Raw genomic sequence first — 24,793 nt, 5'->3', positions numbered from 1 at the left:
ATACAAGTAATGTTTTGCTTCCATCTTGTTTGTGCTACATTAAATGCACATGCCCATGGCTGCTAATTTGCTGTATACTTGCTGTAGTGAATGATATGCTATAGTGAACAAGTAACGGTTTAAAAACTTATTTTTATTTTTACAATAAACATAATATTAGATTGAGGATTTATACAATTAATAATAAAAGTAGTAAAAAACTATGCAAGAATGGGCAAAATTTTTGTAAATTGGCACAAAATGATGCTTTCTAAAAAAATTCATTTTTTAAATTCATGAATGCAGTCAACACATAGCCTACTGAGGAAATTGAATGAGATTATGTACCGGTACTTGTCTTCTTGCCATGCTGTAGAAAGAGTTCACGTGATGTTATTTCTTGTGTTGAAAAACGTATTGTTCCTACGTAAGTTAATATTGCTGCATTAAGTATGTTTGCATAGCTGGAAACTTCATGTGTTTTAAAGTTTGAATTATGTTTTCTTCATTGCTTCAAAGTTTGAGCAGTTTATCAGTATCTGTATCACAGCAGGTGTTTTGGTCTGATGCTGTAAATATCCTGGGTGCTTCCTCTCTGAATTTTTTTGAAGTGTGTGTGTGTGTGTGTGTGTGTGTGTGTGTGTGTGTGTGTGTGTGTGTGTGTGTGTGTGTGTGTGTGTGTGTGTGTGTGTGTGTGTGTGTGTGTGCATCCATTCTGAAGTGTCTCAATATGGAGGAGGAGTTATTTTCAGCACTGACTTTCTTTCGATATATATGGTGAAAATCAGAAAAGCCTCCTCTGATTTGTCAGTGATTGTGTTTGATGATTTCCTCTGTTGTGTCTAATAAGGTAACAGTGAGTGTCATTGGCAGCTGTGAGAGTCTCTCTCTCTTTAGGGGACTGACAGGAGCCAGTTTCTTCAGTGTGTTTGAGGGAGCAGAGGAGAAACTTCGTTGCGTTCTGAGCCGATGAAATTTAGCTGAAGGAGATGATGGGGAGATGTTTGATGCTGATATTTCTGCTAAAACTCATCACCTCTGGTAGATTTATACTTCGTGTCAAAGAGGAAAATAATATGTCTGCCATATATGATCTATATTTTGTGCATTTAGTAATATTTATTAGAGCTTATTCCTGATCTTTTTTCTAATCTTGTTTATTGCCTCTTTCTCTTGGTTTGTTATTCATCTGTTGCACTAATAGATAGTGTGAATGTGAGGTTGGTTGGTGGCCACAGTCGCTGTGCTGGTAGAGTGGAGGTTCTTCATAGAGGTCAGTGGGGAACAGTGGGTGATCTTTTCTGGGATATGGCTGATGCTGCAGTGGTGTGTAGAGAACTGGACTGTGGAGAACCTGTAGATGCTCTGAGTGATGCTCATTTTGGACCAGGATCAGGACCAATCTGGATGAGTTATGTGTTGTGTACTGGATCAGAGTCGACACTGAAGAACTGTGGGTCAAGAGGATGGAGTAAAAGCAACTCTGATCACAGTAAAGACGCTGCAGTCATCTGCTCAGGTAAAGTATTCTAATACATATTCTAATTCATATCTGTGTATTTTTGTGCTGCGATATTTAGGCTTTTTTTTAAGGTGATTTTAATTATAAAAATTTTGACTTTAGTAAAATAGAGTTAATTCTATGTTTTTCAAAGAATAACAATAATTAATGTATAGTTGTAAAAAAAAATTATAAGCCATGATTTTTGTTTGTCTTAGAAGTCCGGCTGGTTGGAGGTTCTCGCTGCTCTGGGAGATTAGAAATGCTTGATGATCAGTCGTGGGTTTCAGTGTGTGACGCTGCATTTGACCAGCAGGATGCAGAGGTTGTGTGTAGAGAGCTGGACTGTGGGGCTCCTGTACAGATGCTGAGAGAAGATGCTTTTGGAAAAGGAGACGCTCAGATGTGGACACGAGAGATTCAGTGCAGAGGAAATGAGTCTCAGATTCACTTCTGTTCAACATCACCGGCAGTCAAAAGCAACTGTTCACATGAGCACAACATTGGTTTGCTGTGCACTGGTAAGAGTTCAAAATGCAACAGAGCAGTTTTATTTAATTTTATTAAAACATACTGTATTTCCACTCACTATTTCTCTCACTCTCTTGATCATTCCTAGACATAATAAATGTGAGACTGGTAAATGGTACCAGTCGCTGTGCTGGTAGAGTGGAGGTTCTTCATAGCGGTCAGTGGGGAACAGTGTGTGGTGTTGGCTGGGATTTGGCTGATGCTGCAGTGGTGTGTAGAGAGCTGGACTGTGGAGAACCTGTAGATGCTCTGTATGATGCTCATCTTGAACCAGGATCAGGACCAGTCTCGATGAAAAATGCGATGTGTACTGGATCTGAGTCCACACTTAAGAAATGTGGATTCATACAATCAAGTGTTCCTGATATGTGTCTTGATAAGAGCGCTAAAGTAATTTGTTCAGGTAAGCTAAAAATCCTAGTTTAGTCTTTTATAACACAAAACAATTTCACCAAAAGTTTTTTTTTTTACGTAACCATTTTCCACCATCTCTGTGACCTCATTACCTGTTATGGCGAGATTGTATTAATCAGCGACCTTGTTAAAAATAAACTTCAGTGGCTCATTTCTAACTCTACATATTAATGCCATTACCTGAAAGGATTCAGGGCAGCAGGTGCACATAGAACTGGTTGATTCCCCCCACATTTTATCTATCCTAAATCCTCCTTATTTCCTCACTATAACTATGGGCCTAAACAAAAAAAATAAACGTTGTTGACATGAACCTATGAGTTGTTCTGTTAATGATATGCATTCATATTTAAGGCATACAGTAGCCATACGCTGTTTTTGATATGAGCCATTCTTAGATTACTTTCAGTGAAGGCCGTTTTGGACTAGGGTGGAAGTTTCGCTGAAATGTATAGTGTTTTCATAAAAAAATATTTTATTTTATAAGATTAAAGAAAATATAATTTATTCTATGATTGGATTGATGGTTTAGAATTTAAGTTTCCTAACATGTTGTTCTTTCAGAAATCAGGTTGGTTGGAGGTTCTCGCTGCTCTGGGAGATTGGAGATACTTGATGATCAGACGTGGATGTCAGTGTGTGCCGCTGCCTTTGACCAGCAGGATGCAGAGGTTGTGTGTAGAGAGCTGGACTGTGGGGCTCCTGTACAGATGCTGGGAGAAGATGCTTTTGGAAAAGGAGACGCTCAGATGTGGACACAAGAGATTCAGTGCAGAGGAAATGAGTCTCAGATTCACTTCTGTCCAAGATCATCCTCACACAAACACAACTGTTCTCATGATGATGACCAGGGGCTGCTGTGTGCTAGTAGGAGTCAAAATAATATAAGAATAATAACTTTTAGTTATCTTATTATTTACTCATAGTCTCTCTCTTGTCACTTAGGTAAAAATAATGTGAGGCTGGTTGATGGTCACAGTCGCTGTGCTGGTAGAGTCGAGGTTCTTCATAAAGGTCAGTGGGGAACAGTGTGTGATATTGGCTGGGATATGGCTGATGCTGCAGTGGTGTGTAGAGAACTGGACTGTGGAGAACCTGTAGATGCTCTGGGTGATGCTCATTTTGGCCCTGGATCTCGACCAATCTGGACGAATCGAAAGTTATGTACTGGATCAGAATCTACACTGAAGAACTGTGGAACAGTAAACTGGGGTTTTTATGACTGTGATCATAATAAAGATGCAGGAGTCATCTGCTCAGGTAAACTGCTCCAATCCCTGTCCTGTTTTTACATCAGAGATGATCCAATTGCATCAAAGAGAAGGTTCACCCACAAATCTAAATTCAGCTATCATTTACTTACCACTTTGTTCTGTGGAGCACAAAAACTACTTTTTACTTATTTTACTTGTTTTCATTATATTGAAAAGAGTGCCAGGATATTCTTTAAAAATTCCCTTTTTGTATTCCATGAAAGAAAAAAAGTCATAGGAGTTTGGATTGAAATGAAAGTGATGAATTTAATTAATTTACTTTGATTCCTTTTCACATGAATAAGTGTTGCTTCTTAGTAGACCAATAATGACAAGAATAACAAGTCAAGTCAAGTCATCTTCATTTATATAGCGCTTTTAACAATGTAGATTGTTTCAAAGCGGCTTTACAGTAGTAAACCGATAATTTAAGGTAACAGAGATTGTTTTGTCTTTATAGCGGTTCTTGAATAAAGATATTTTTCAGCTAAAGTTAGTATTGATTGATTCACTTCTGTCGCAACGATATTAAATTAGAGGCCGCTAAGACGACATCGTTCTCCCTACACAGACTTTAAACGCGAACCTGTGAGAAACGCTGATGTCGCTCACGTGCGCATTAAGACATTAACACAGTTTGATAACAAACAAAAATGATAAAAACAGTGCAATACTTAATGTTTCTTATCTCTTGCTTCTTTAGGCCTCAGGCTTATCGGAAACTCCAGTTGCTCTGGAAGGTTAGAGATACTTGATGATCAGTCGTGGATGTCAGTGTGTGCTTCTGCCTTTGACCAGCAGGATGCAGAGGTTGTGTGTAGAGAGCTGGACTGTGGGGCTCCTGTACAGATGCTGGGAGAAGATGCTTTTGGAAAAGGAGACGCTCAGATGTGGACACAAGAGATTCAGTGCAGAGGAAATGAGTCTCAGATTCACTTCTGTCCAAGATCATCCTCACACAAACACAACTGTTCTCATGATGATGACCAGGGGCTGCTGTGTGCTAGTAGGAGTTAAAATAATATAAGAATAATAACTTTTAGTTATCTTATTATTTACTCATAGTCTCCCTCTTGTCACTTAGGTAAAAAGAATGTGAGGCTGGTTGGTGGAAACAGTCGCTGTGCTGGTAGAGTGGAGGTTCTTCATAGAGGTCAGTGGGGAACAGTGTGTGGTGATTTCTGGGATATGGCTGATGCTGCAGTGGTGTGTAGAGAACTGGACTGTGGAGAACCTGTAGATGCTCTGAGTGATGCTCATTTTGGACCAGGATCAGGACCAATCTGGATGACTGTTGTGTTATGTGCTGGGTCAGAGTCTACACTGAAGGACTGTGGGACATCAGGATGGAGTGTACATGCATGTACTCACAATTATGATGCTGGTGTCATCTGTTTGGGTAAATCATTTAACTGGTTGTCCATGGATATTATGGTGACACAGAATTATTATTTTTCCTTTTGAAATACTGTGTAATACATGAACAAAAAACGGGTCCCAGGCACTCAGTCAAAGTAAAGATGAAAAGAAGGAAGTTAAAAAGCCTTTATTAAATGTGGCTTAAATCATAATAAAATTACAAGCCAACATGTTTCGACCAACAAGTGGTCTTCCTCAGGGCAAGATAACACAGAGAATGCAAGTGACACTAAATTTAAATCAAGTTCCACCCATAATCAGACAGCATTCAATTAGCCTAATGAGTCCATCTACACTCAATTAATCCAATAAGGCAATCAGACATAATGAACAATGGGGAACAGACATAATGAACAACAACGCAAAATAAAGACAACAAAGAAACAGGGATGAATAAAGGATAAGAAAAAGAAAAATAACTCCAAAGAAATCGTCCTCAACGTAGGTTAACTGGAGAGGAAAACAAAAATAATGTATTAACCACAAATAGATAAGGATATAAGTACACGAAAAATCAACATAACGGCATAGAGAACATTTCATAAGAAACACTTAAACTCAATGTCCTCGTTCAGACCTGGATAACGAAGCGCATCGAGCTGATGGATCCAAAATGTCTCGCGTTGGTTGAGTCTACGGATCCTATCCCCACCTCTATCCAAAGGTCTCACATGCTCCAAGGCCTCTATTTTTAATAGGGAATCATTCTTATTGTGCATATGTAAGAAGTGTTGGGCCATCTGATAGTCTGGGCTACTGATACGAATAGCATATTTATGTTCGGCTAAACGATCACGTAGACGTCTTTTGGTACGACCTACATAAAACACATTCTTACATGGGCAAGATAGACGATAAATAATAAATGTAGTGTTGCAATTTATAAAATCTTTGATCTTAAATGTTTTATTAGATTTAAAATCCACAAAACTTTTCGAAGGGATGATATTATTACAATGAGGACAATTCATACACCGGTATAGCCCAATAGGTCTCTTAAGCCAACTTTCCTTCTTCTCAGGGGGAAGATAGCTATGTACCAATTTATCCCTAAGAGTCGGGGCCCTTCTGTAAGAAAACAACGGCGGTTGAGGAAAAACCTGTTGGAGAGCAGAATCTGAACTAATGATGGCCCAGTTGTTCTGAATTATCCGTTTTATCTGTCTAGCCTCACTACTATATTGTGTGACAAAAGAGGGGCGAGATTGAGTATCTGTCTTACGTCCCTTCTTGATCAAGATCTCAGAGCGATCAAGGGATTGAGCTTTGGATCGTGCATGAGCAACAATCTCTGGTTTATAGGCTCTTTTAATAAACCGTTCTGACATTATATCTGCCTGTTTTTCAAAATCCACATTCGCGTCACATATGCGACGTAACCGGTGGAATTGGCCAAAAGGTACATTATCGATGAGATGTGGAGGATGAAAAGAGTCAGCCCTAAGAATGGTGTTTCTGGAGGTATTTTTCCTGAAAAGCGTGGTGTGTAACCTTCCTTCTGGATCGATAGAGATAGTCAGGTCTAAGAAATCGATACTGGTTTTGGAGTATTCTAAAGATAACTTAATATTCCTATTAATGGAATTAAGGTATTGGTGAAACTCCCGAACCTGAGTGTCAGTGCCATTAAAGATAAATAATAAATCATCAATATAACGACCATACCACGTAATACAATGATAAAATGGATTAACCGAGTTGAGGACATGCAACTTCTCCCATAATCCCAAAAAAAGACAAGCATAATTAGGTGAGAAACAGCAACCCATTGGTACACCAATCTTCTGTTTGTACAGCTTGTCAATAAATATAAAAACATTGTTATGTATAATGAATTCAGTGAGTTGTACAATGAAATGAGAAGGAGGTCTTGTATCATTTCTATCAGAAATAAAGTGTTTCAAGGCATATAGACCTTCCTCATGGTCAATGTTGGTATATAAAGACTCAACATCCATAGTAATTAAATAATGGGACCCAACATTGCCTAAATTCGACAAACTGTTTAAAACGTCCACAGTATCCTCAATGAAAGACGGTAGAGTCCTAACAAAAGGTTTAATAAAAAAATCCACAAACTTGGACGCTGGTTCAGTAAGTGTACCATTACCCGAGATAATTGGTCGCCCAGGGGGGTTGTCAAAAGGGGGTTTATGTACCTTAGGAAGTAAATAAAATGTCGCCACAGATGGATGTTCAACTGTCATATATCTCATTTCACTATCAGTAATCCATTCAGAATTTCTGGCATGGGTCAAGATGTTATGAAAAATAACGGTCAATTCAGACATAGGATTACTAGTAATTCTTTCATAGTGCCTAGTTTCCAATTGTCTTGTCGCCTCTAGGATATACATGTCTTTAGAAAGGACCACTACAGCCCCACCCTTATCGGCAGGACGAATAATTATATCATCAATCATAGAGATCTCCTTGAGAGCCTTACGTTCGCTAAACGTCAAATTCGATTTTTGTGTGGGTCTGGAGCGAGTATCAAAAAATGTTTTTACATCAAAATCCACTTTCTTACAGAAGGCGACAAGAGAAGGATTAGACATCATAGGTGTAAACAGGGATTTAGGTCTAAACAGAGGATATGAGTCAATGCTGGTAGTACTGTCAGAATCAGCTACATTATCAATTGTGCTGTCAGGAGTAATGTCAGAATTGATAGCCAGCGTGGAATGACCGTAATTATATCCTGACTTATGATAAAATGTCTTTAAATGTAAATTACGGTAAAAACGGAATAAATCCACTCTAATACTGAATAAACTAGAGGTATGAGTTGGTGCAAAGGACATACCCTTAGATAGTATACATAGTTGCTCGTTGGAAAGAGGCGTATCAGAGAGGTTGATTACCGAGGATATTTCTTCCTCGGTAGCGATCTCAGTGCTGGTGGACGAGGACGTTCCTCTACCCCGGCGGCCCCGGCGTGTCTTCTTGGACCTCGATGATTTGTCTGAAGTCGCGGCCAATCGTCCTCCAAAAAATGATCAGACTCAGATTCCTGGGAACGACCCTCATCTTCACTGGATGTGAGGTTGAAAGAAACCTTGGGTTGGCGGGGGCGTGGTTGTTGATCTGATTGCCGATAAGAGTGACGATAATTACGGGAAAAACGTGGTAGATTCCAACGATACACCTGTCCTCTCTGGTAATCCTCCACGTCACGCTTAAACTTCCGCACCTTCATCTCCTTGATGGTCGTCTCGAGTTTGAGTATTTCCTCTCGGATCGTTTGTTGAATAGGAATCTGTTGTTCCAAGGGGATGGGTAGAGAAGACTCAATGTCTCTGATACGGGACTGGATTAGTTCCCTCTCTTTCTTGCCCTCTTGTATGAGCAGTAGCATCAAGTCCATTGAGCATTTATTGTCCAGTCCCGTATCAGAGACATTGAGTCTTCTCTACCCATCCCCTTGGAACAACAGATTCCTATTCAACAAACGATCCGAGAGGAAATACTCAAACTCGAGACGACCATCAAGGAGATGAAGGTGCGGAAGTTTAAGCGTGACGTGGAGGATTACCAGAGAGGACAGGTGTATCGTTGGAATCTACCACGTTTTTCCCGTAATTATCGTCACTCTTATCGGCAATCAGATCAACAACCACGCCCCCGCCAACCCAAGGTTTCTTTCAACCTCACATCCAGTGAAGATGAGGGTCGTTCCCAGGAATCTGAGTCTGATCATTTTTTGGAGGACGATTGGCCGCGACTTCAGACAAATCATCGAGGTCCAAGAAGACACGCCGGGGCCGCCGGGGTAGAGGAACGTCCTCGTCCACCAGCACTGAGATCGCTACCGAGGAAGAAATATCCTCGGTAATCAACCTCTCTGATACGCCTCTTTCCAACGAGCAACTATGTATACTATCTAAGGGTATGTCCTTTGCACCAACTCATACCTCTAGTTTATTCAGTATTAGAGTGGATTTATTCCGTTTTTACCGTAATTTACATTTAAAGACATTTTATCATAAGTCAGGATATAATTACGGTCATTCCACGCTGGCTATCAATTCTGACATTACTCCTGACAGCACAATTGATAATGTAGCTGATTCTGACAGTACTACCAGCATTGACTCATATCCTCTGTTTAGACCTAAATCCCTGTTTACACCTATGATGTCTAATCCTTCTCTTGTCGCCTTCTGTAAGAAAGTGGATTTTGATGTAAAAACATTTTTTGATACTCGCTCCAGACCCACACAAAAATCGAATTTGACGTTTAGCGAACGTAAGGCTCTCAAGGAGATCTCTATGATTGATGATATAATTATTCGTCCTGCCGATAAGGGTGGGGCTGTAGTGGTCCTTTCTAAAGACATGTATATCCTAGAGGCGACAAGACAATTGGAAACTAGGCACTATGAAAGAATTACTAGTAATCCTATGTCTGAATTGACCGTTATTTTTCATAACATCTTGACCCATGCCAGAAATTCTGAATGGATTACTGATAGTGAAATGAGATATATGACAGTTGAACATCCATCTGTGGCGACATTTTATTTACTTCCTAAGGTACATAAACCCCCTTTTGACAACCCCCCTGGGCGACCAATTATCTCGGGTAATGGTACACTTACTGAACCAGCGTCCAAGTTTGTGGATTTTTTTATTAAACCTTTTGTTAGGACTCTACCGTCTTTCATTGAGGATACTGTGGACGTTTTAAACAGTTTGTCGAATTTAGGCAATGTTGGGTCCCATTATTTAATTACTATGGATGTTGAGTCTTTATATACCAACATTGACCATGAGGAAGGTCTATATGCCTTGAAACACTTTATTTCTGATAGAAATGATACAAGACCTCCTTCTCATTTCATTGTACAACTCACTGAATTCATTATACATAACAATGTTTTTATATTTATTGACAAGCTGTACAAACAGAAGATTGGTGTACCAATGGGTTGCTGTTTCTCACCTAATTATGCTTGTCTTTTTTTGGGATTATGGGAGAAGTTGCATGTCCTCAACTCGGTTAATCCATTTTATCATTGTATTACGTGGTATGGTCGTTATATTGATGATTTATTATTTATCTTTAATGGCACTGACACTCAGGTTCGGGAGTTTCACCAATACCTTAATTCCATTAATAGGAATATTAAGTTATCTTTAGAATACTCCAAAACCAGTATCGATTTCTTAGACCTGACTATCTCTATCGATCCAGAAGGAAGGTTACACACCACGCTTTTCAGGAAAAATACCTCCAGAAACACCATTCTTAGGGCTGACTCTTTTCATCCTCCACATCTCATCGATAATGTACCTTTTGGCCAATTCCACCGGTTACGTCGCATATGTGACGCGAATGTGGATTTTGAAAAACAGGCAGATATAATGTCAGAACGGTTTATTAAAAGAGCCTATAAACCAGAGATTGTTGCTCATGCACGATCCAAAGCTCAATCCCTTGATCGCTCTGAGATCTTGATCAAGAAGGGACGTAAGACAGATACTCAATCTCGCCCCTCTTTTGTCACACAATATAGTAGTGAGGCTAGACAGATAAAACGGATAATTCAGAACAACTGGGCCATCATTAGTTCAGATTCTGCTCTCCAACAGGTTTTTCCTCAACCGCCGTTGTTTTCTTACAGAAGGGCCCCGACTCTTAGGGATAAATTGGTACATAGCTATCTTCCCCCTGAGAAGAAGGAAAGTTGGCTTAAGAGACCTATTGGGCTATACCGGTGTATGAATTGTCCTCATTGTAATAATATCATCCCTTCGAAAAGTTTTGTGGATTTTAAATCTAATAAAACATTTAAGATCAAAGATTTTATAAATTGCAACACTACATTTATTATTTATCGTCTATCTTGCCCATGTAAGAATGTGTTTTATGTAGGTCGTACCAAAAGACGTCTACGTGATCGTTTAGCCGAACATAAATATGCTATTCGTATCAGTAGCCCAGACTATCAGATGGCCCAACACTTCTTACATATGCACAATAAGAATGATTCCCTATTAAAAATAGAGGCCTTGGAGCATGTGAGACCTTTGGATAGAGGTGGGGATAGGATCCGTAGACTCAACCAACGCGAGACATTTTGGATCCATCAGCTCGATGCGCTTCGTTATCCAGGTCTGAACGAGGACATTGAGTTTAAGTGTTTCTTATGAAATGTTCTCTATGCCGTTATGTTGATTTTTCGTGTACTTATATCCTTATCTATTTGTGGTTAATACATTATTTTTGTTTTCCTCTCCAGTTAACCTACGTTGAGGACGATTTCTTTGGAGTTATTTTTCTTTTTCTTATCCTTTATTCATCCCTGTTTCTTTGTTGTCTTTATTTTGCGTTGTTGTTCATTATGTCTGTTCCCCATTGTTCATTATGTCTGATTGCCTTATTGGATTAATTGAGTGTAGATGGACTCATTAGGCTAATTGAATGCTGTCTGATTATGGGTGGAACTTGATTTAAATTTAGTGTCACTTGCATTCTCTGTGTTATCTTGCCCTGAGGAAGACCACTTGTTGGTCGAAACATGTTGGCTTGTAATTTTATTATGATTTAAGCCACATTTAATAAAGGCTTTTTAACTTCCTTCTTTTCATCTTTACTTTGACTGAGTGCCTGGGACCCGTTTTTTGTTCCTGTTATTTTTTCCCTACCCCAAGAGCACCTATCACAGACTTTTTACTTTACCTGAGCGCCGGGTTGAATCTCTCACTGTGTAATACATGTTTGGATTGCTATGGTATTATCAAGCATTTATTTTTGTCTACTGTGGTTCATGTATACAAACAGGCCATAAACCTTCCAGACTCGTAAATGGATCACACCTCTGCTCTGGGAGATTGGAGATACTTGATGATCAGTCGTGGGTTTCAGTGTGTGACGCTGCCTTTGACCAGCAGGATGCAGAGGTTGTGTGTAGAGAGCTGGACTGTGGGGCTCCTGTACAGATGCTGAGAGAAGATGCTTTTGGCAAAGAAGACGCTCAGATGTGGACACAAGAGATTCAGTGCAGAGGAAATGAGTCTCAGATTTCATTTTGCTCAATATCATCATTACACAAACAAAGCTGCACCAGTGACAACATTGTGGGACTGATCTGTTCAGGTAAATTATACAATTATTTTGTATCGTTTTATTTATTTTTAATAAAATATAACTTTTTATTTGTCAGCTGCATTATACAGTTCCTAACCTCTCTCTTTTTTATTCAGGTTACACAGATCTCAGACTGGTAAACGGCTCAGACTCTTGTTCTGGAAGAGTGGAGCTTCGGTTCCTCAATGAATGGGGCACAGTGTGTGATGCATGCTGGGATATGAGAGCTGCCAGTGTCCTCTGTAGACAGCTGAATTGTGGGATTGCTGTGTCTGTTGTGGGATCAGACTGGTTTGGAGAGGGAAGTGGTGAAATCTGGGCTGATGTGTTTGATTGTGACGGGAATGAAACAAAACTCTCAGAATGTTCCGTCTCTTCATGGAGTCGAGCTAAATGTTCTCATATACGAGATGTTGGAGTCATCTGCTCTGGTGATTCCATATTACTGTGAGATTCACTAATATTGTGCTACTCAAATAAGTATTATACAGTACACAATATTTGTTCCGTACATGCTCATTTCAGGTTGAATATTATTGCTTGTGTCATTTAAGTTCTAAATTAGTTTATTATGTCAAATGTAAAATTGAAATAAAGCATATCAGAAGTGGCGAACTCCAGTCCTGCAGAGTTCAGCTCCAACCCGGATAAAACTCACCTGCCTGTAGCTTCCTAGTAAACCTTCAGACCTTGATTAGTTTGTTCAGGTGTGTTTAATTAGGTTTGAAGCACAACTCTGCAGGACTGTGGTTCTCTAGGACCGACGTTCGCCACCCCTGATATATATTATGCATTTTTTTATCTCTGTTCTTGCAATATTTTAGTAAAACATCAGATCTTCTCCTCAGATTCCTCTCTTGCTATTCATGACGGTCTGGTGCGGTTGTCTGGAGAGAGACAGTGTGAGGGGGAGCTGGAAGTTTCCATCCATCAGGTCTGGAGGAGAGTTCTGCTGGACTCCTGGAGTCTCACTGAATCCTCTGTGGTCTGCAGACAGCTGGGCTGTGGCTCTGTGCTGAACTTCTCTGGCTCCTCTTCATCCAGTCCTGAACACAGTCATGAGTGTGTGACGGGCTTCCAGTGCTCTGGGAGTGAAGCTCATCTGGGGAACTGCAGCTCTCCACAAACTCTCAACTGCAGCTCCACACAACAGCTGTCAATCTCCTGCCTTGGTGAGAACAACAACATCTGGGCAGATTCTTCAGTTGTTAGTGATCAATAATGAGTTTTTCTCTCTCTGAATATCAGGTCGCGGGTCCATCAGGCTGGTGGGTTCTGGGGGAGACTGTGCAGGGAGGCTGGAGGTTTTTCACAGCGGCTCATGGGGGACAGTGTGTGATGACTCCTGGGATATTAAAGATGCCCATGTGGTGTGCAGACAGCTGCAGTGTGGAGTGGCCCTCAGTAACCAGCAGGTACCAGCCTGGTTTGGTCCTGGTTCTGGACACATATGGCTGGATGAGGTGGAGTGTGAGGGGAATGAGACGTCCCTGTGGAACTGCTCTTCTCCAGGCTGGGGGAAACATGACTGTCAACACAAGGAGGATGTAGGAGTCGTGTGCTCAGGTAAAGTTAAACACATTATTGCAAATAAATGACCAGCAGCTGCTGCTTTCAATATATAACAAGAAAGTAATATTAATGTAGTATTTGGAGTCAAATATTGTTTTGGTTAATACACAAAAATAAAAATAACTGAATTGAATTTAACATCTTTTCCATCTAGAGTTTAAAGAGATCAGGTTAACTGAGGGCTGTGAAGGGAATGTGGAGGTTTTCTACAATGGATCCTGGGGTAATGTGTGCTGGAACCAGATGGACAGAGACACAGCGAGTCTGATCTGTCAAGAGCTGAACTGTGGAAGATCTGGTGTTGAATCCTCTTCTACACCAAGACTGGAATCAGCTCCTAACTGGCTGGATATAGTATCATGTCGACCACATGACTCCACACTATGGCAGTGTCCGTCTTCACCCTGGGGAGAGAATTACTGTAATAAAGATGAAGTGGTCAAGATCACCTGCTCAAGTGAGATGATATTTAAATGACCTAAGATGGTCTCAGTCGTCATGTTTATTTAAATACAATAGTTATATCTAATGTGGAGAGTAAACTAATGTTTCTGAAAAACTAAACTGAGCTGAAGTGGCATTGTTGATCTGCTTAAGATATTATGGCTTTTACTGTATATCCTAATTTTCACTTCAGTTTTCTTCAATCATGTTTGAATCTTAGTGGAGGAAAGTCCTGAGTCTCCTCAGAGTCGTCTGACATGTTCTAACTCACCATCTCCTCACCAGAGACAATGTTCAAGTAAGTTTTTTGACAAAATTGCTAAAAATATATGTTAGACTGTTATTTTAAAAAAAATGTTATCATATTATTCTCCCTGTGTCTGAATGGGTTTCTCCCACAATCCAAATATATGCAGCATATGTGAATTGGACACAAATTGCCCTCAAATGTGAGTGATATGAAGCCCTGTGATAGCTGGCCATCTGTCCAGGGTGTTCCCCATCTCCGGTCCGAGATGCTCGGATATGCTCCAGCATCTCTGTGACCCTACGGATGATAAGCACTTTGAAGGCTGGATGGATCGATCAATTTCATAAATTTAATATAGACCTCTTGGTTCAGTTTCAGTGTGTGCTTTGTTGTAAATGTTGTGCTGAAGCTGGCCATTGATGGTTTCTATGTGTGATTTAGATCATGTTCCTCTCAGACTGAGTGGAGGTTTGGGCCGGTGCTCTGGGAGGCTGGAGGTGTATCATAACGCTGTGTGGGGTTCAGTCTGTGCTGATCTGTGGGACATCAGCGATGCTCATGTGGTCTGCAGGCAGCTGGGTTGTGGAGACGCACTGAGGGCTGATGGGAATTCAGTCTTTGGTGCTGGTGAAGGTGTTGTGTGGCTGAACAGAGTCGAGTGCAGAGGGAATGAGATTCACCTGTGGGACTGTCCTCTCTCCCTGAAGAAGCACACTGACTGTTCCCACAAAGAGCACGCTGGACTCACATGTGCAGGTCACTGTAACACACTGACCAATATTAGTCATTTTTAAATAATTTAAGTGGTTATAAATTTGTGTATTTGCTTTTTCCAATGTGTTTGTGTCTGTTTTATCAGAGTCCACTACTCCTGCCACAACATCAGCTTCTCCTCCCGTTTCTCAGACAGTGCGCTCAACATCAGTCACTCCTCCACAAACTCCTCCAGCAGCGTCTCTCTCTGTGCTTGTGGTTGTACTGGGAGTTTTGCTCTTACTGCTCTTAGTGCCACTGCTTATAGTGATTCAGCAGAACAGAGTGATGAGGAGAGGTAGGAGAGATCCAGAGACTGTCATATTGTGTCTTATTCAGTGTGTGATCAGTCATGTGTTGTGAACTGACGGCAGGTTTGTCTGTCTACACTCACAGCTCACTCTAAGAGGAGACACAGGATGAAGACTGAGGCCGTTTATGAGGAGATTCATCACAGACCCACTAATAGACACAGTTTCTTCACTCAGAGGGGTGAGTAAATGTGTTTGTCTAATTTGTGGATATCAATGTAATCACTTTATTCATTGACAGGGCCACATTAATGCACAGGCTTACCTGGGCCCAGACTGGGGGAGTAATGCTGGAAAAATATATATAGGCTATATAATTGAATTATATAGTTTGGCTATGCTGTTATAGTTTTGTTATTGATGCTTTGTTTTGAGTGTGCGTGGCTAGAATATATGAGCTTGTGAAGTTGTGCATTAAACTCTTCCATACGATGCTACCGTTATCTCTATTTTTTTCTTTAAACTATTTCACTGTGCAGCAAAATTAACACAGCACAAGTACAGAATGCGACAAAAAATCTGCTTTGGCGAGCAAATAAAACAAACATACTTAGGTTTGTTTTTCTCCAGAACTCAATGAAGCAACATGAAAATTCATGATTTGATGCCAGTTTAGACAGAGACTTGGTCATCTTGAGAGACTTATGTCCTTTGTTATTTTTCTCAATTATGCAAGAAAAAACAGAAGACACATGGGCTCATAAGGATACATAATACATAACTTAAAACTATATATTTAAATAGCATCTTTAATATTCAGCAGAGCTAGATACATTTGGTTTGTGATGCAAGATGTGATGACTTTGTTTTGTTGTGGAAAAATCATGCAAGAAGGTCCTAACTTAAAAAAAAAGTTTAAGCCAAAACAATAAAATATCACGTGTATAAAAGTTTAAAAGAATGTATACATATGGTACATATTCAGTTGGTAGTCATATACAATTTCACCGCTAGATGGGAGTAATTCCTACACAATGTAGCTTTAATGTTAATCAAACAACAAAAGAAAAAGAGAAAATCACTCAATGCTCTTGACTCAATAACGTTAGTATTAATAATGATCAATCTATATTTAATTTATACAAAATAAATATGTCTACTTGTATGTTGAATGTATGTTGTATGCAAGTTGTTATAAAGAATGCATAATTAATTAAAAATAAAACTGTTCTTGTTTCTTTATGAGAAGTGGTTTTATTTAATTTTAAGGCAAATAAAGACATGTTATTATGTCACAACAGTTAAATCTGTGTCTGTATTGCTTGTTCAGACCGTAATATCATTCATTTTAACAGATTAATAGATGTTTTCTCCTGGAGTATTATAATGAGTGTGGAAATTTTGATGCATTACAATTTGACCAAACCTATTAGTTGATTAAATCTACTGTAGAAATCTTTTGATATTTAGTCGACTAAAACTAAAAAAATTCAGATGACTAAAATATGACTAACACTATATGACCTTTTAGTCAAAAGACTGACTAAAACAAAATAAAAATTTGCTGTCAAAATTAATAATGATACAGTGTTAGAGTTGTGATTCAAGGGAAGTGGGGATATTGGCTGTTTTGCGATTGTAATCGTGTCTGATGAATCTACTTCTCCATAATAGGAAGTGTCCTTTCAGAAGAACAGTATTCTGGATATGAAGATGCTGATGAGCTTCTTTCAGGTTAGAGGACTCAAATATAACAATCTTATCTGCGACATACAGAAATGAATGGATGTTAAATTAGTTAAAAACATGATTTTAGCTGGTTATTAACTGGGTTGAAATTATATAAACCATTCAGCACGTAATAATTCAGTTCTTTCATCTACGCTTTTAAAAGCAAATTCTGCAGTTGGAGCCGCACCTGACTACTCTAATGACATCATCCCCACTGAAGGGTCAAATAAAGGTCAGTGACTTTAACAGATTTCACTAAATTAAATGAACTATTGAGCCTCTGAATAGTAAAAGCAGTTCCCTTTCGAAGGGAACTCAACAATACGTCATCGACGCTATGGGGAACGCCTCAGGCGTGACAGGTGTCTGAAATCACAATCAAATCACGGCAATCACATTGACCGGCGACAGCCCGTGAATCATTACGTGAATGATTAACGTGCGACCTGGAAGTATATAAGGGCGCCTTGCAAACATGACAAATCATCTTTTCGTCTTCAGGGACTGTATGTTTGGACACTAAGAGCTCCAACCCTACCATCCAAACCGCTGAAAACTACGGCTCGTTTGAATGGTAGAGCATACTCGGCAGCAGGTCAGGCTGGTGCGGCCCTGCACACCATGGCGGTTCTGCAGGCGTACCAGGCCGACCTGCTGAGGGATCTCGACCAGGGGGCAGGATTGTCCCCTGAGGCGGTGGCTGAGCTGCGCCGCACCACAGATCTGCTCTCCGGGCCACCAAACAAACCGCTGCCTCGATCGGCCGGTCGATGGCAGCGATGGTGGCCACGGAGAGACATCTGTGGTTAAATCTGGCCGACATCGGGGAGAAAGAGAAGTCCTTTCTCCTCGATTCGCCGGTTTCGCCCTCTGAACTCTTCGGCACCTCCGTAGAGGCGGTGGTGGGGAAGTTCAGGGAGGCAAAGGCGCGCTCAGCAGCTTTTAAAACATGCATACCGCTGAGATCCGGGTCCGTGCCCAGGCAGGCGGGAGGACCTGGCCCATCCCGGTCTGAGGACCAGAGGCGGGGCCAGCGAGCCAGTGTCACCTCTCGTGCGCCCCCTCCAGGTAGGAGCAGGGCGCAGAAAAGGCGTGACTCCCGCAACAGGAGGGATTTGAGGGATGTTATCCAGCAAAAACGTCAGCGCCGCTGAAGGATAACTCCCTCCGAGGGTCATCAAATCTGCCCTCTCCTGCTTCCGACTCCCCAGGCGTTCATCACATCAGGCCTGGGGCGGGGCCTATGATGAGAACGATGTTCTGATGGCCCGCCTAGGCTTGGCCTGTGAGAGCGCCTCTTTCAGGCATGTAAAGTGATGGACCCCAGGTTCATAAGAAACTACCTGGCGAGTCTTCACTCCGCACGCCGCAGACCTCGTTCCCTGTATAGAGTCATGGGCATGTCATTGAAGGAAAGAATAAGGTAAGGAGGAAAAATCTGGATTTTTTGGGGGCCCTGAAGTTCCCCTTTAGGTGGCTGGAACACTAGGAAGAAGCACCATCTGTTGGGGCTTCTTTTGTGAAATTTGTTGGCCCTTGGGCTCTTAGCCACCTCAGGGTAGAGTAGTTGGTCTCTCTCAACTAGGATTTTTTGATCTGAGTTTGACTGACGCTTGAGCTTCAGATAGATCTATATGTCCGGCCCACGGGACCGTTTGACTTCCTTCCTGAGTACATCGCCCCCTTGAGCTCTGTCTGGGTTTTCATTGGGCTGAGCGATTCTGCAGCCAGTTGTATGAAATAATAATAACTATTTTTCTGTTAGGCTGTGGCTCCTCCGAGCCCTCAGGTAGATCTATGCTTGCAGGTTGGCCCTCACCAGGGCCGCCTCTGTAGCTGGCCTAGGCTGTGCCAGGGTTAGTAGAGGCGCTCTGCTTTAGCATTTCTGCCTCTGAACCTTCACTGTGTGAATTTAGGTTCCTAGCATCCCTGTATGACAGCCTCCTCCAATGGAGTCGTTAGGCCAAGGCCCGCCCCCTTCTCTGCATTCTGGGGCGACTAGAGTAATGCAGCGTGGTGCAGAGGTATGGTTTATAAAGATCCTGGGTTAGGCCTCAAATAGGCCTCCCCGGTACAATGTGTCTTTATTGAGCAGGGTGAGGCCGCCTTTTGCCTCACGAGGAGGCTGGGTCTGTCTGCCCGACCCTGCCGTGCAGAACTAGCATACGGAGTACTCCCCTGTGATACAAGGCAGGTCTGAGTCCTTCACTTTCAGTTCTGTATTATCCTACCTCGCACCACTGTGGCTCGGGTTGAGCGGAAAGTTCTAGCCTTCACTTCTTTTTGGTCGAAGTACGCTCCCCTGAAGCCAGAGCATTGCCATGAGCTGACGCCCATGCTTACAGTTGGTAGGCCCCTGACTTTGGGGCCTCCATGGAGGCAGGGTGGCGTATGTTGTACTCCCCTTGCTCAAAGGGTGCTAGCGCTTTTGCTGAGTACACTGCCATGGGCAATGTGATTAGGTACCAGATTGCTGTAGGCGCTGTCTAAACAGCTTATCTGCCAACGAAGGCTGCGCCATTAGGTAGTAGGCCTCAGCAGGCCTCCTGAGTGGACAGCTCCCATGAGGGCGCTGTAGGCCAGCTCACCTCATGTGGCTGGCCTTGGTGGTTCGGGCAGTTGACTCACTGATGGGTAGTAGGCCCTAAACAGGCCTCCTCGGAAGTGAGTCCCAACATTGTGGGACATACTTGTTGGTGTGGTATGATTCCCAACAGTGTACCTTTGGAGCAGATTGACTTGCTGTCAGCTAGTAGGCCCAACCAGGCCTCCCTGATAGGCGAGTCCCCAGTGGGCTGGCCTTAACAGGCCGCCTTCGAACTGTCACCCAGATTCAGGGCTCATAGCTACCAGTTGTTTAAGATTACTATCAGGTAGTAGGCCTCCTCAGGCCTCCCTGAAGGTGAATTCCCACTTACGGTGGCTATCAGGTAGTAGGCCTTACCAGGCCTCCCTGTAGGCAAGCCCAAAGGACAGGCAACTGGACAGCTAGCCTGACCTAATATCAGGTAGTAGGCCTCACCGGGCCTCCCTGAAGGCATGTTCTCACAGGTAATAGGCCTCACCAGGCCTCCCTGAAGGTGAGTTCCCACATACTGTGGTTATCAGGTTACAGGCCTCACCAGGCCTTCCTGGTTATGAGTCTCCACATGTCAGGTTACAGGCCTCACCCGGCCTTCCTGAATGTGGGCTCCCACATATTGTGGTTATCAGGTTACAGGCCTCATCCGGCCTTCCTGGTTTTGAGCTCCCACACACTGTGGTCGCTAGGTTACAGGCCTCTCCAGGCCTTCCTGGTCATGAGAGCTCCCACATACTGTGGTTATCAGGTTACAGGCCTCACTAGGCCTTCCTGGTCATGAGAGCTCCCACATACTGGGGTCATCAGGTTACAGGCCTCACCAGGCCTTCCTGGTTATGAGCTCCCACATACTGGGGTTATCAGGTTACAGGCCTCACCAGGCCTTCCTGGTTATGAGCTCCCACATACTGTGGTTATCAGGTTACAGGCCTCACCAGGCCTTCCTGGTTATGAGCTCCCACATACTGTGGTTATCAGGTTACAGGCCTTACCAGGCCTTCCTGAATATGAGCTCCCACATACTGTGGTTATCAGGTAGTAGGCCTCCAGGCCTCCCTGTGAGTGGTTCCCCAACCATGCTGGGTTCTGGAAGCTAGTGGCCGCCTGCTATCAGTTCAGCTGGCCTTAATAGGCCGTTGCTAAAAGCGAGCTCGTGCCCTGGCTCAACTAAAGTGTTCATCCTCTGCTTCTGGTTCCCTCCGGGAACTTCTTACTCTGCCTACAGCCTGGTTTCCTACCAGTCGGTCCATTGCTCCCCTCACTGAGGGTCACTATGAGTGTTTGGACTCCTGAGTCTGGTCAGACGGTCGTAGGCCTCTCGTGAGGCCTCCCAGTTAGATCAGCCCCTAGGCCTTTACAGGCCTCCTCAGTGTTTCAAACACAAACACTGGGTAGATCCGTGGATCGAGTAGAGAAACTCCCCTCTCTAGCAAGGGTTGTAAAGCACTATGCTGAGTCATACTCTCCGGGATATCCCGTCTCTGAGATCCGGGCTGAGGGTTCACTGCCAGCTTCGCAGTCCCTCGGGTTGGATGCCTTACCTAAGGCAAATGTCCAGAGGCTCTGTCTCCAGACAGACAGGAATTTGGCCAGACTGTAGTGTCCGACGTAGTGACACCAGGTCAGGCCGTCCTGGTGGCATTTCGGGTGGTATTTCCCCGTATAGTGACTGGCTGGGGTTCCCTCGGGTTCCCTAGCCACATTCCCTAGAAGGGACCCCTTCTAAATTGAAGTTGTGGTCCTAGGCCTTTGAGCAGGCACAGGTAGGCCTTCGGATTACATATTTGGAGTTCCTCCTGTTAGGCTTATAGCTTGGGCTATGACCGTAGGGAATGCTGTCACTGACAGCCCAGTGTGACCTGAGGGTGAGTGGTTCTTGCATTTCATTGAATTTGCTGGTTCTGACAGTTGTCACTGCCTCCTGGCATGCACTCCCCTTAGCATGGCGGCGTGGGTATATCGTTCCCCATAGCGTCGATGACGTATTGTTGAGTTCCCTTCGAAAGGGAACGTCTCAGGTTACAACTGTAACCTATGTTCCCTGAGAACAGGGAACGAGACAATACGTCTCCCTGCCATGCCTCGGGGCCTGCCTACCAAACAGTCCCTTCAGACGAAGGATGATTTGTCATGTTTGCAAGGCGCCCTTATATACTTCCAGGTCGCACGTTAATCATTCACGTAATGATTCACGGGCTGTCGCCGGTCAATGTGATTGCCGTGATTTGATTGTGATTTCAGACACCTGTCACGCCTGAGGCGTTCCCCATAGCGTCGATGACGTATTGTCTCGTTCCCTGTTCTCAGGGAACATAGGTTACAGTTGTAACCTGAGACGTTTTTGTTTATTTCCTCCTGGCTGTAAACTCATTTAGAAGAGCAGCAAATCACCGCTGAGAATTATGATGATGTAATCACTGTTGGACTGAGATCTCGTGATACAGGTTTATTTCTTATTATAATTTCTTATTATAAAGGTTTTATTTAATTATATTTTATTTAATGAGGGTTTAGTTAATTATACACGGTTTCAAAATCCCAAATTTTGCACATTTAATGGATGCATTAAATTTTTCATTATTTTGTCGATTTTGACTTGCCAGAAAACTATGATGACGTCATCATTGTACGACAATTCTCCAAGGATAAAGCAGGTGTGGGATTGAAATTACTCTCTTAAATTTCATGTTTTTCTGTTTGTTTGTCTTCAAATTATAGTTGCATTTAAACTCATGTAATTAATAATGGACACATTTATATCAGAGGGTGTTCAGGAGGAATATGATGATGTGAAGAATATCAGGGAATATATGAGTGACATGTTTGGTACGTTACTGACACCTTTTTACCTTACACTGAATTTGTTTAATTTTTATAATTGGTTTATAATATCAATTTCTGTGATCATGATAGATCATTTAACTTGACTGCCAATATTGATGTGTTCATTTATAATACTTTTAAAGCATATATTGACAAATTAATTTACCCTTGTTTTCTAATAACAGACTATGATGATGTGGAAGAGGAGCCAGGAAACAGGGAGGGACTTAATAACTGAAACCACAATCACTGCATCAAATCCTTTCAAAGCTTTTAAGTTTTCTACTGAGTTTAAGTGTCTTTGATGCCATTTTGTATTGAAATCAATTACGTTTAATCAGTTTTTGACTGAAAAAAATGCTTTGCTCTCATGGCTTTTTCAAACAGTTTACATTTCTCTTTCCAGAGGTTTTTACAAATCTCATTGTTTTTGTGATCCCATTGCATTAAAAGATTTTTTTGTCAATTTGTTTATAATTGTTATAATATCAGATGCTTTAACTGCTCCAGTCTTTTACTTTTGAATGTAGACCCACTGATGGTGGAAATATATATTTTGCTAAAGAACGTTGGAATGTACTTTGGGAAATAAGTTTACAAACAGCAGCTGTGATCAAGGATCTTTACAAAAGAATGTAGTGACTCTTTGAACTGAGCAGAAGAGCATGTTGTTCACTTTATGTCCTGCAGAGGGTTTTTTGACAGTCAGTCACACCCAGCATGCATACATTTGATTTATCATTATGTATTTTGCTTTATATTTGTGTCCAATTTTAATGTTGTTGTTTTTTTATGTTTTCTTATTTGCAATTAAAAACAGACTGACTATTTGCTTGTATGTCATTATTACTATATTGTGAAATTGGGGAATGTTGGGAAAAAAATCAACAAACTTTTTTTGTACAAAAAAATGCAAAATGAAATAAAGATATATGAAATATTGTATACTGTTATTATTTAGTAGTACTTTGATATGTCTTCTCAGTGTTTGTTTTAAGCAGTTAGTTATCAGTGCTTGTATCTCTTCTCTGCAGGTGTCAGACTTTGCCGCTGTATGTACACTGAAGTGTTTCCCACATTCACTCTCATGACAGCTGGGTGAGTTTATCATGTGTGTGTCTCCTCAGTAAAGTGTCTGTAAGGTGGAGGAGGAGTCCCTTTCATCAACAGTGGCGTTCTCTATGGAGATATATTGTCTGATTTGTCTTCGTATCTGTTCTTGAAGTTTAACTCTGAATGTGATTGGCGGTCGTCAGAAGCCCCTCCCCTCTCTCTACCTTTATCTTTCTCACCAGAGCAGACAAGAGTCTCTTTTTCTTCAGAATTGCTAAGAGAGCTGATGAATAGTTTGTACTGAATTGCAGAGCAGAAGAAGATGAAGAGCTGTCTGACAATCTTTCTGATGTCCACAGTCGTCACACTCACCAGTGCAGGTATTTTACACTCAGTTAAAGGGCCAAACAGTTCCTTTCAACATATTAAATGAAAGTAGTTTAATATTTAACATAAGGATCTTACAGCGTACCATCAATGACAGTTCTCTTAGTTTAATTTATATAGACTTTTGTTTGTATTTCCTTACTGATATATATATATATATAGCTTATGGTAGCAAAAAAAGTAGATTCTCACTGATTCTTTAATTTTTAGTAATTGCATTAAATGGTCTTGTGGTTTGATGTGTTATCATATTGCACACGCAGTGTTTAGATCTTATTAATTGAGTGAAATGCAAAAGTGGTTTAACTGCAAAAAAAGCAGCATAATTGATATTTCATAATTGAACTTTCACAGATAAACGACTCTTGTGTACAGGCAAAGTGAGGTTGGTTGGAGGTGACTGTCCCTGTGCTGGTAGAGTGGAGGTTCTTCACAGGTAATGTCACACACATTTTAGGTATCGTTGCAAATAATTGACCAGCAGCAGCAACTTTCAATATACAACAAGAAAATAATTATAATGTAGTATTTGTAACCAAATCAGGGGCCGTATTCACAAAACATACTGAAAATAGCTCTTGCACATTTAGGAGAAACTCTTAAAAATGATTAGCGTATTAGTCCTAATTTTAGGACAAAATGTTTGCTAAGAGTAACTCACAAAGTATTTTAGCACTTAAAGGGGTGGTATAATGCCCTTTTCACAAGATGTAAAATAAGTCGTTGATGTCCCCAGAGTGTGTATGTGAAGTTTTAGC

At 41.6% G+C, this 24,793-nt stretch overlaps 2 protein-coding genes across 2 annotated transcripts; both read left to right on the top strand.

Annotated features, from left to right (window-relative positions):
* Positions 1 to 1,287: 1,287 nt before the first annotated feature.
* On the top strand, positions 1,288 to 4,433 carry LOC307004038 (scavenger receptor cysteine-rich type 1 protein M130-like; the record flags this gene model as incomplete). Its single annotated transcript, XM_079622979.1, has 6 exons — positions 1,288 to 1,498; positions 1,699 to 2,001; positions 2,100 to 2,414; positions 2,990 to 3,292; positions 3,371 to 3,749; positions 4,382 to 4,433. 6 exons carry the CDS (start codon positions 1,288 to 1,290, stop codon positions 4,431 to 4,433), a joined length of 1,563 nt encoding a protein of 520 aa, XP_079479105.1.
* On the top strand, positions 4,257 to 23,457 carry LOC307004287 (scavenger receptor cysteine-rich type 1 protein M130-like). The gene is made up of 17 exons (XM_079623393.1): positions 4,257 to 4,684; positions 4,763 to 5,077; positions 11,885 to 12,199; positions 12,307 to 12,621; positions 13,039 to 13,362; positions 13,439 to 13,756; positions 13,917 to 14,219; positions 14,427 to 14,504; positions 14,898 to 15,212; positions 15,316 to 15,507; positions 15,606 to 15,701; positions 17,135 to 17,194; positions 17,355 to 17,423; positions 22,148 to 22,216; positions 22,376 to 22,426; positions 22,536 to 22,598; positions 22,781 to 23,457. Exons 1-17 carry the CDS (start codon positions 4,447 to 4,449, stop codon positions 22,831 to 22,833), a joined length of 3,174 nt encoding a protein of 1,057 aa, XP_079479519.1. The 5' UTR covers positions 4,257 to 4,446; the 3' UTR covers positions 22,834 to 23,457.
* The last annotated feature ends 1,336 nt before the right edge of the window (positions 23,458 to 24,793 follow it).

This window comes from Phoxinus phoxinus, assembly GCF_949152265.1.
Source record: "Phoxinus phoxinus genome assembly, chromosome: 9".
In the NCBI taxonomy this organism is placed as follows: Eukaryota; Metazoa; Chordata; class Actinopteri; order Cypriniformes; family Leuciscidae; genus Phoxinus; species Phoxinus phoxinus.
This window is presented reverse-complemented; position numbering and strand designations above follow the sequence as displayed.

Excerpts from the sequence above, each read along its gene's own strand:
- LOC307004287 (XM_079623393.1), top strand. The coding sequence starts at position 4,447 with ATGTCAGTGTGTGCTTCTGCCTTTGACCAGCAGGATGCAGAGGTTGTG. Across the intron at positions 13,757-13,916 it reads TGTAGGAGTCGTGTGCTCAG|AGTTTAAAGAGATCAGGTTA; the intron begins GTAAAGTTAAAC and ends TTTTCCATCTAG. Across the intron at positions 15,508-15,605 it reads GAACAGAGTGATGAGGAGAG|CTCACTCTAAGAGGAGACAC; the intron begins GTAGGAGAGATC and ends CTACACTCACAG.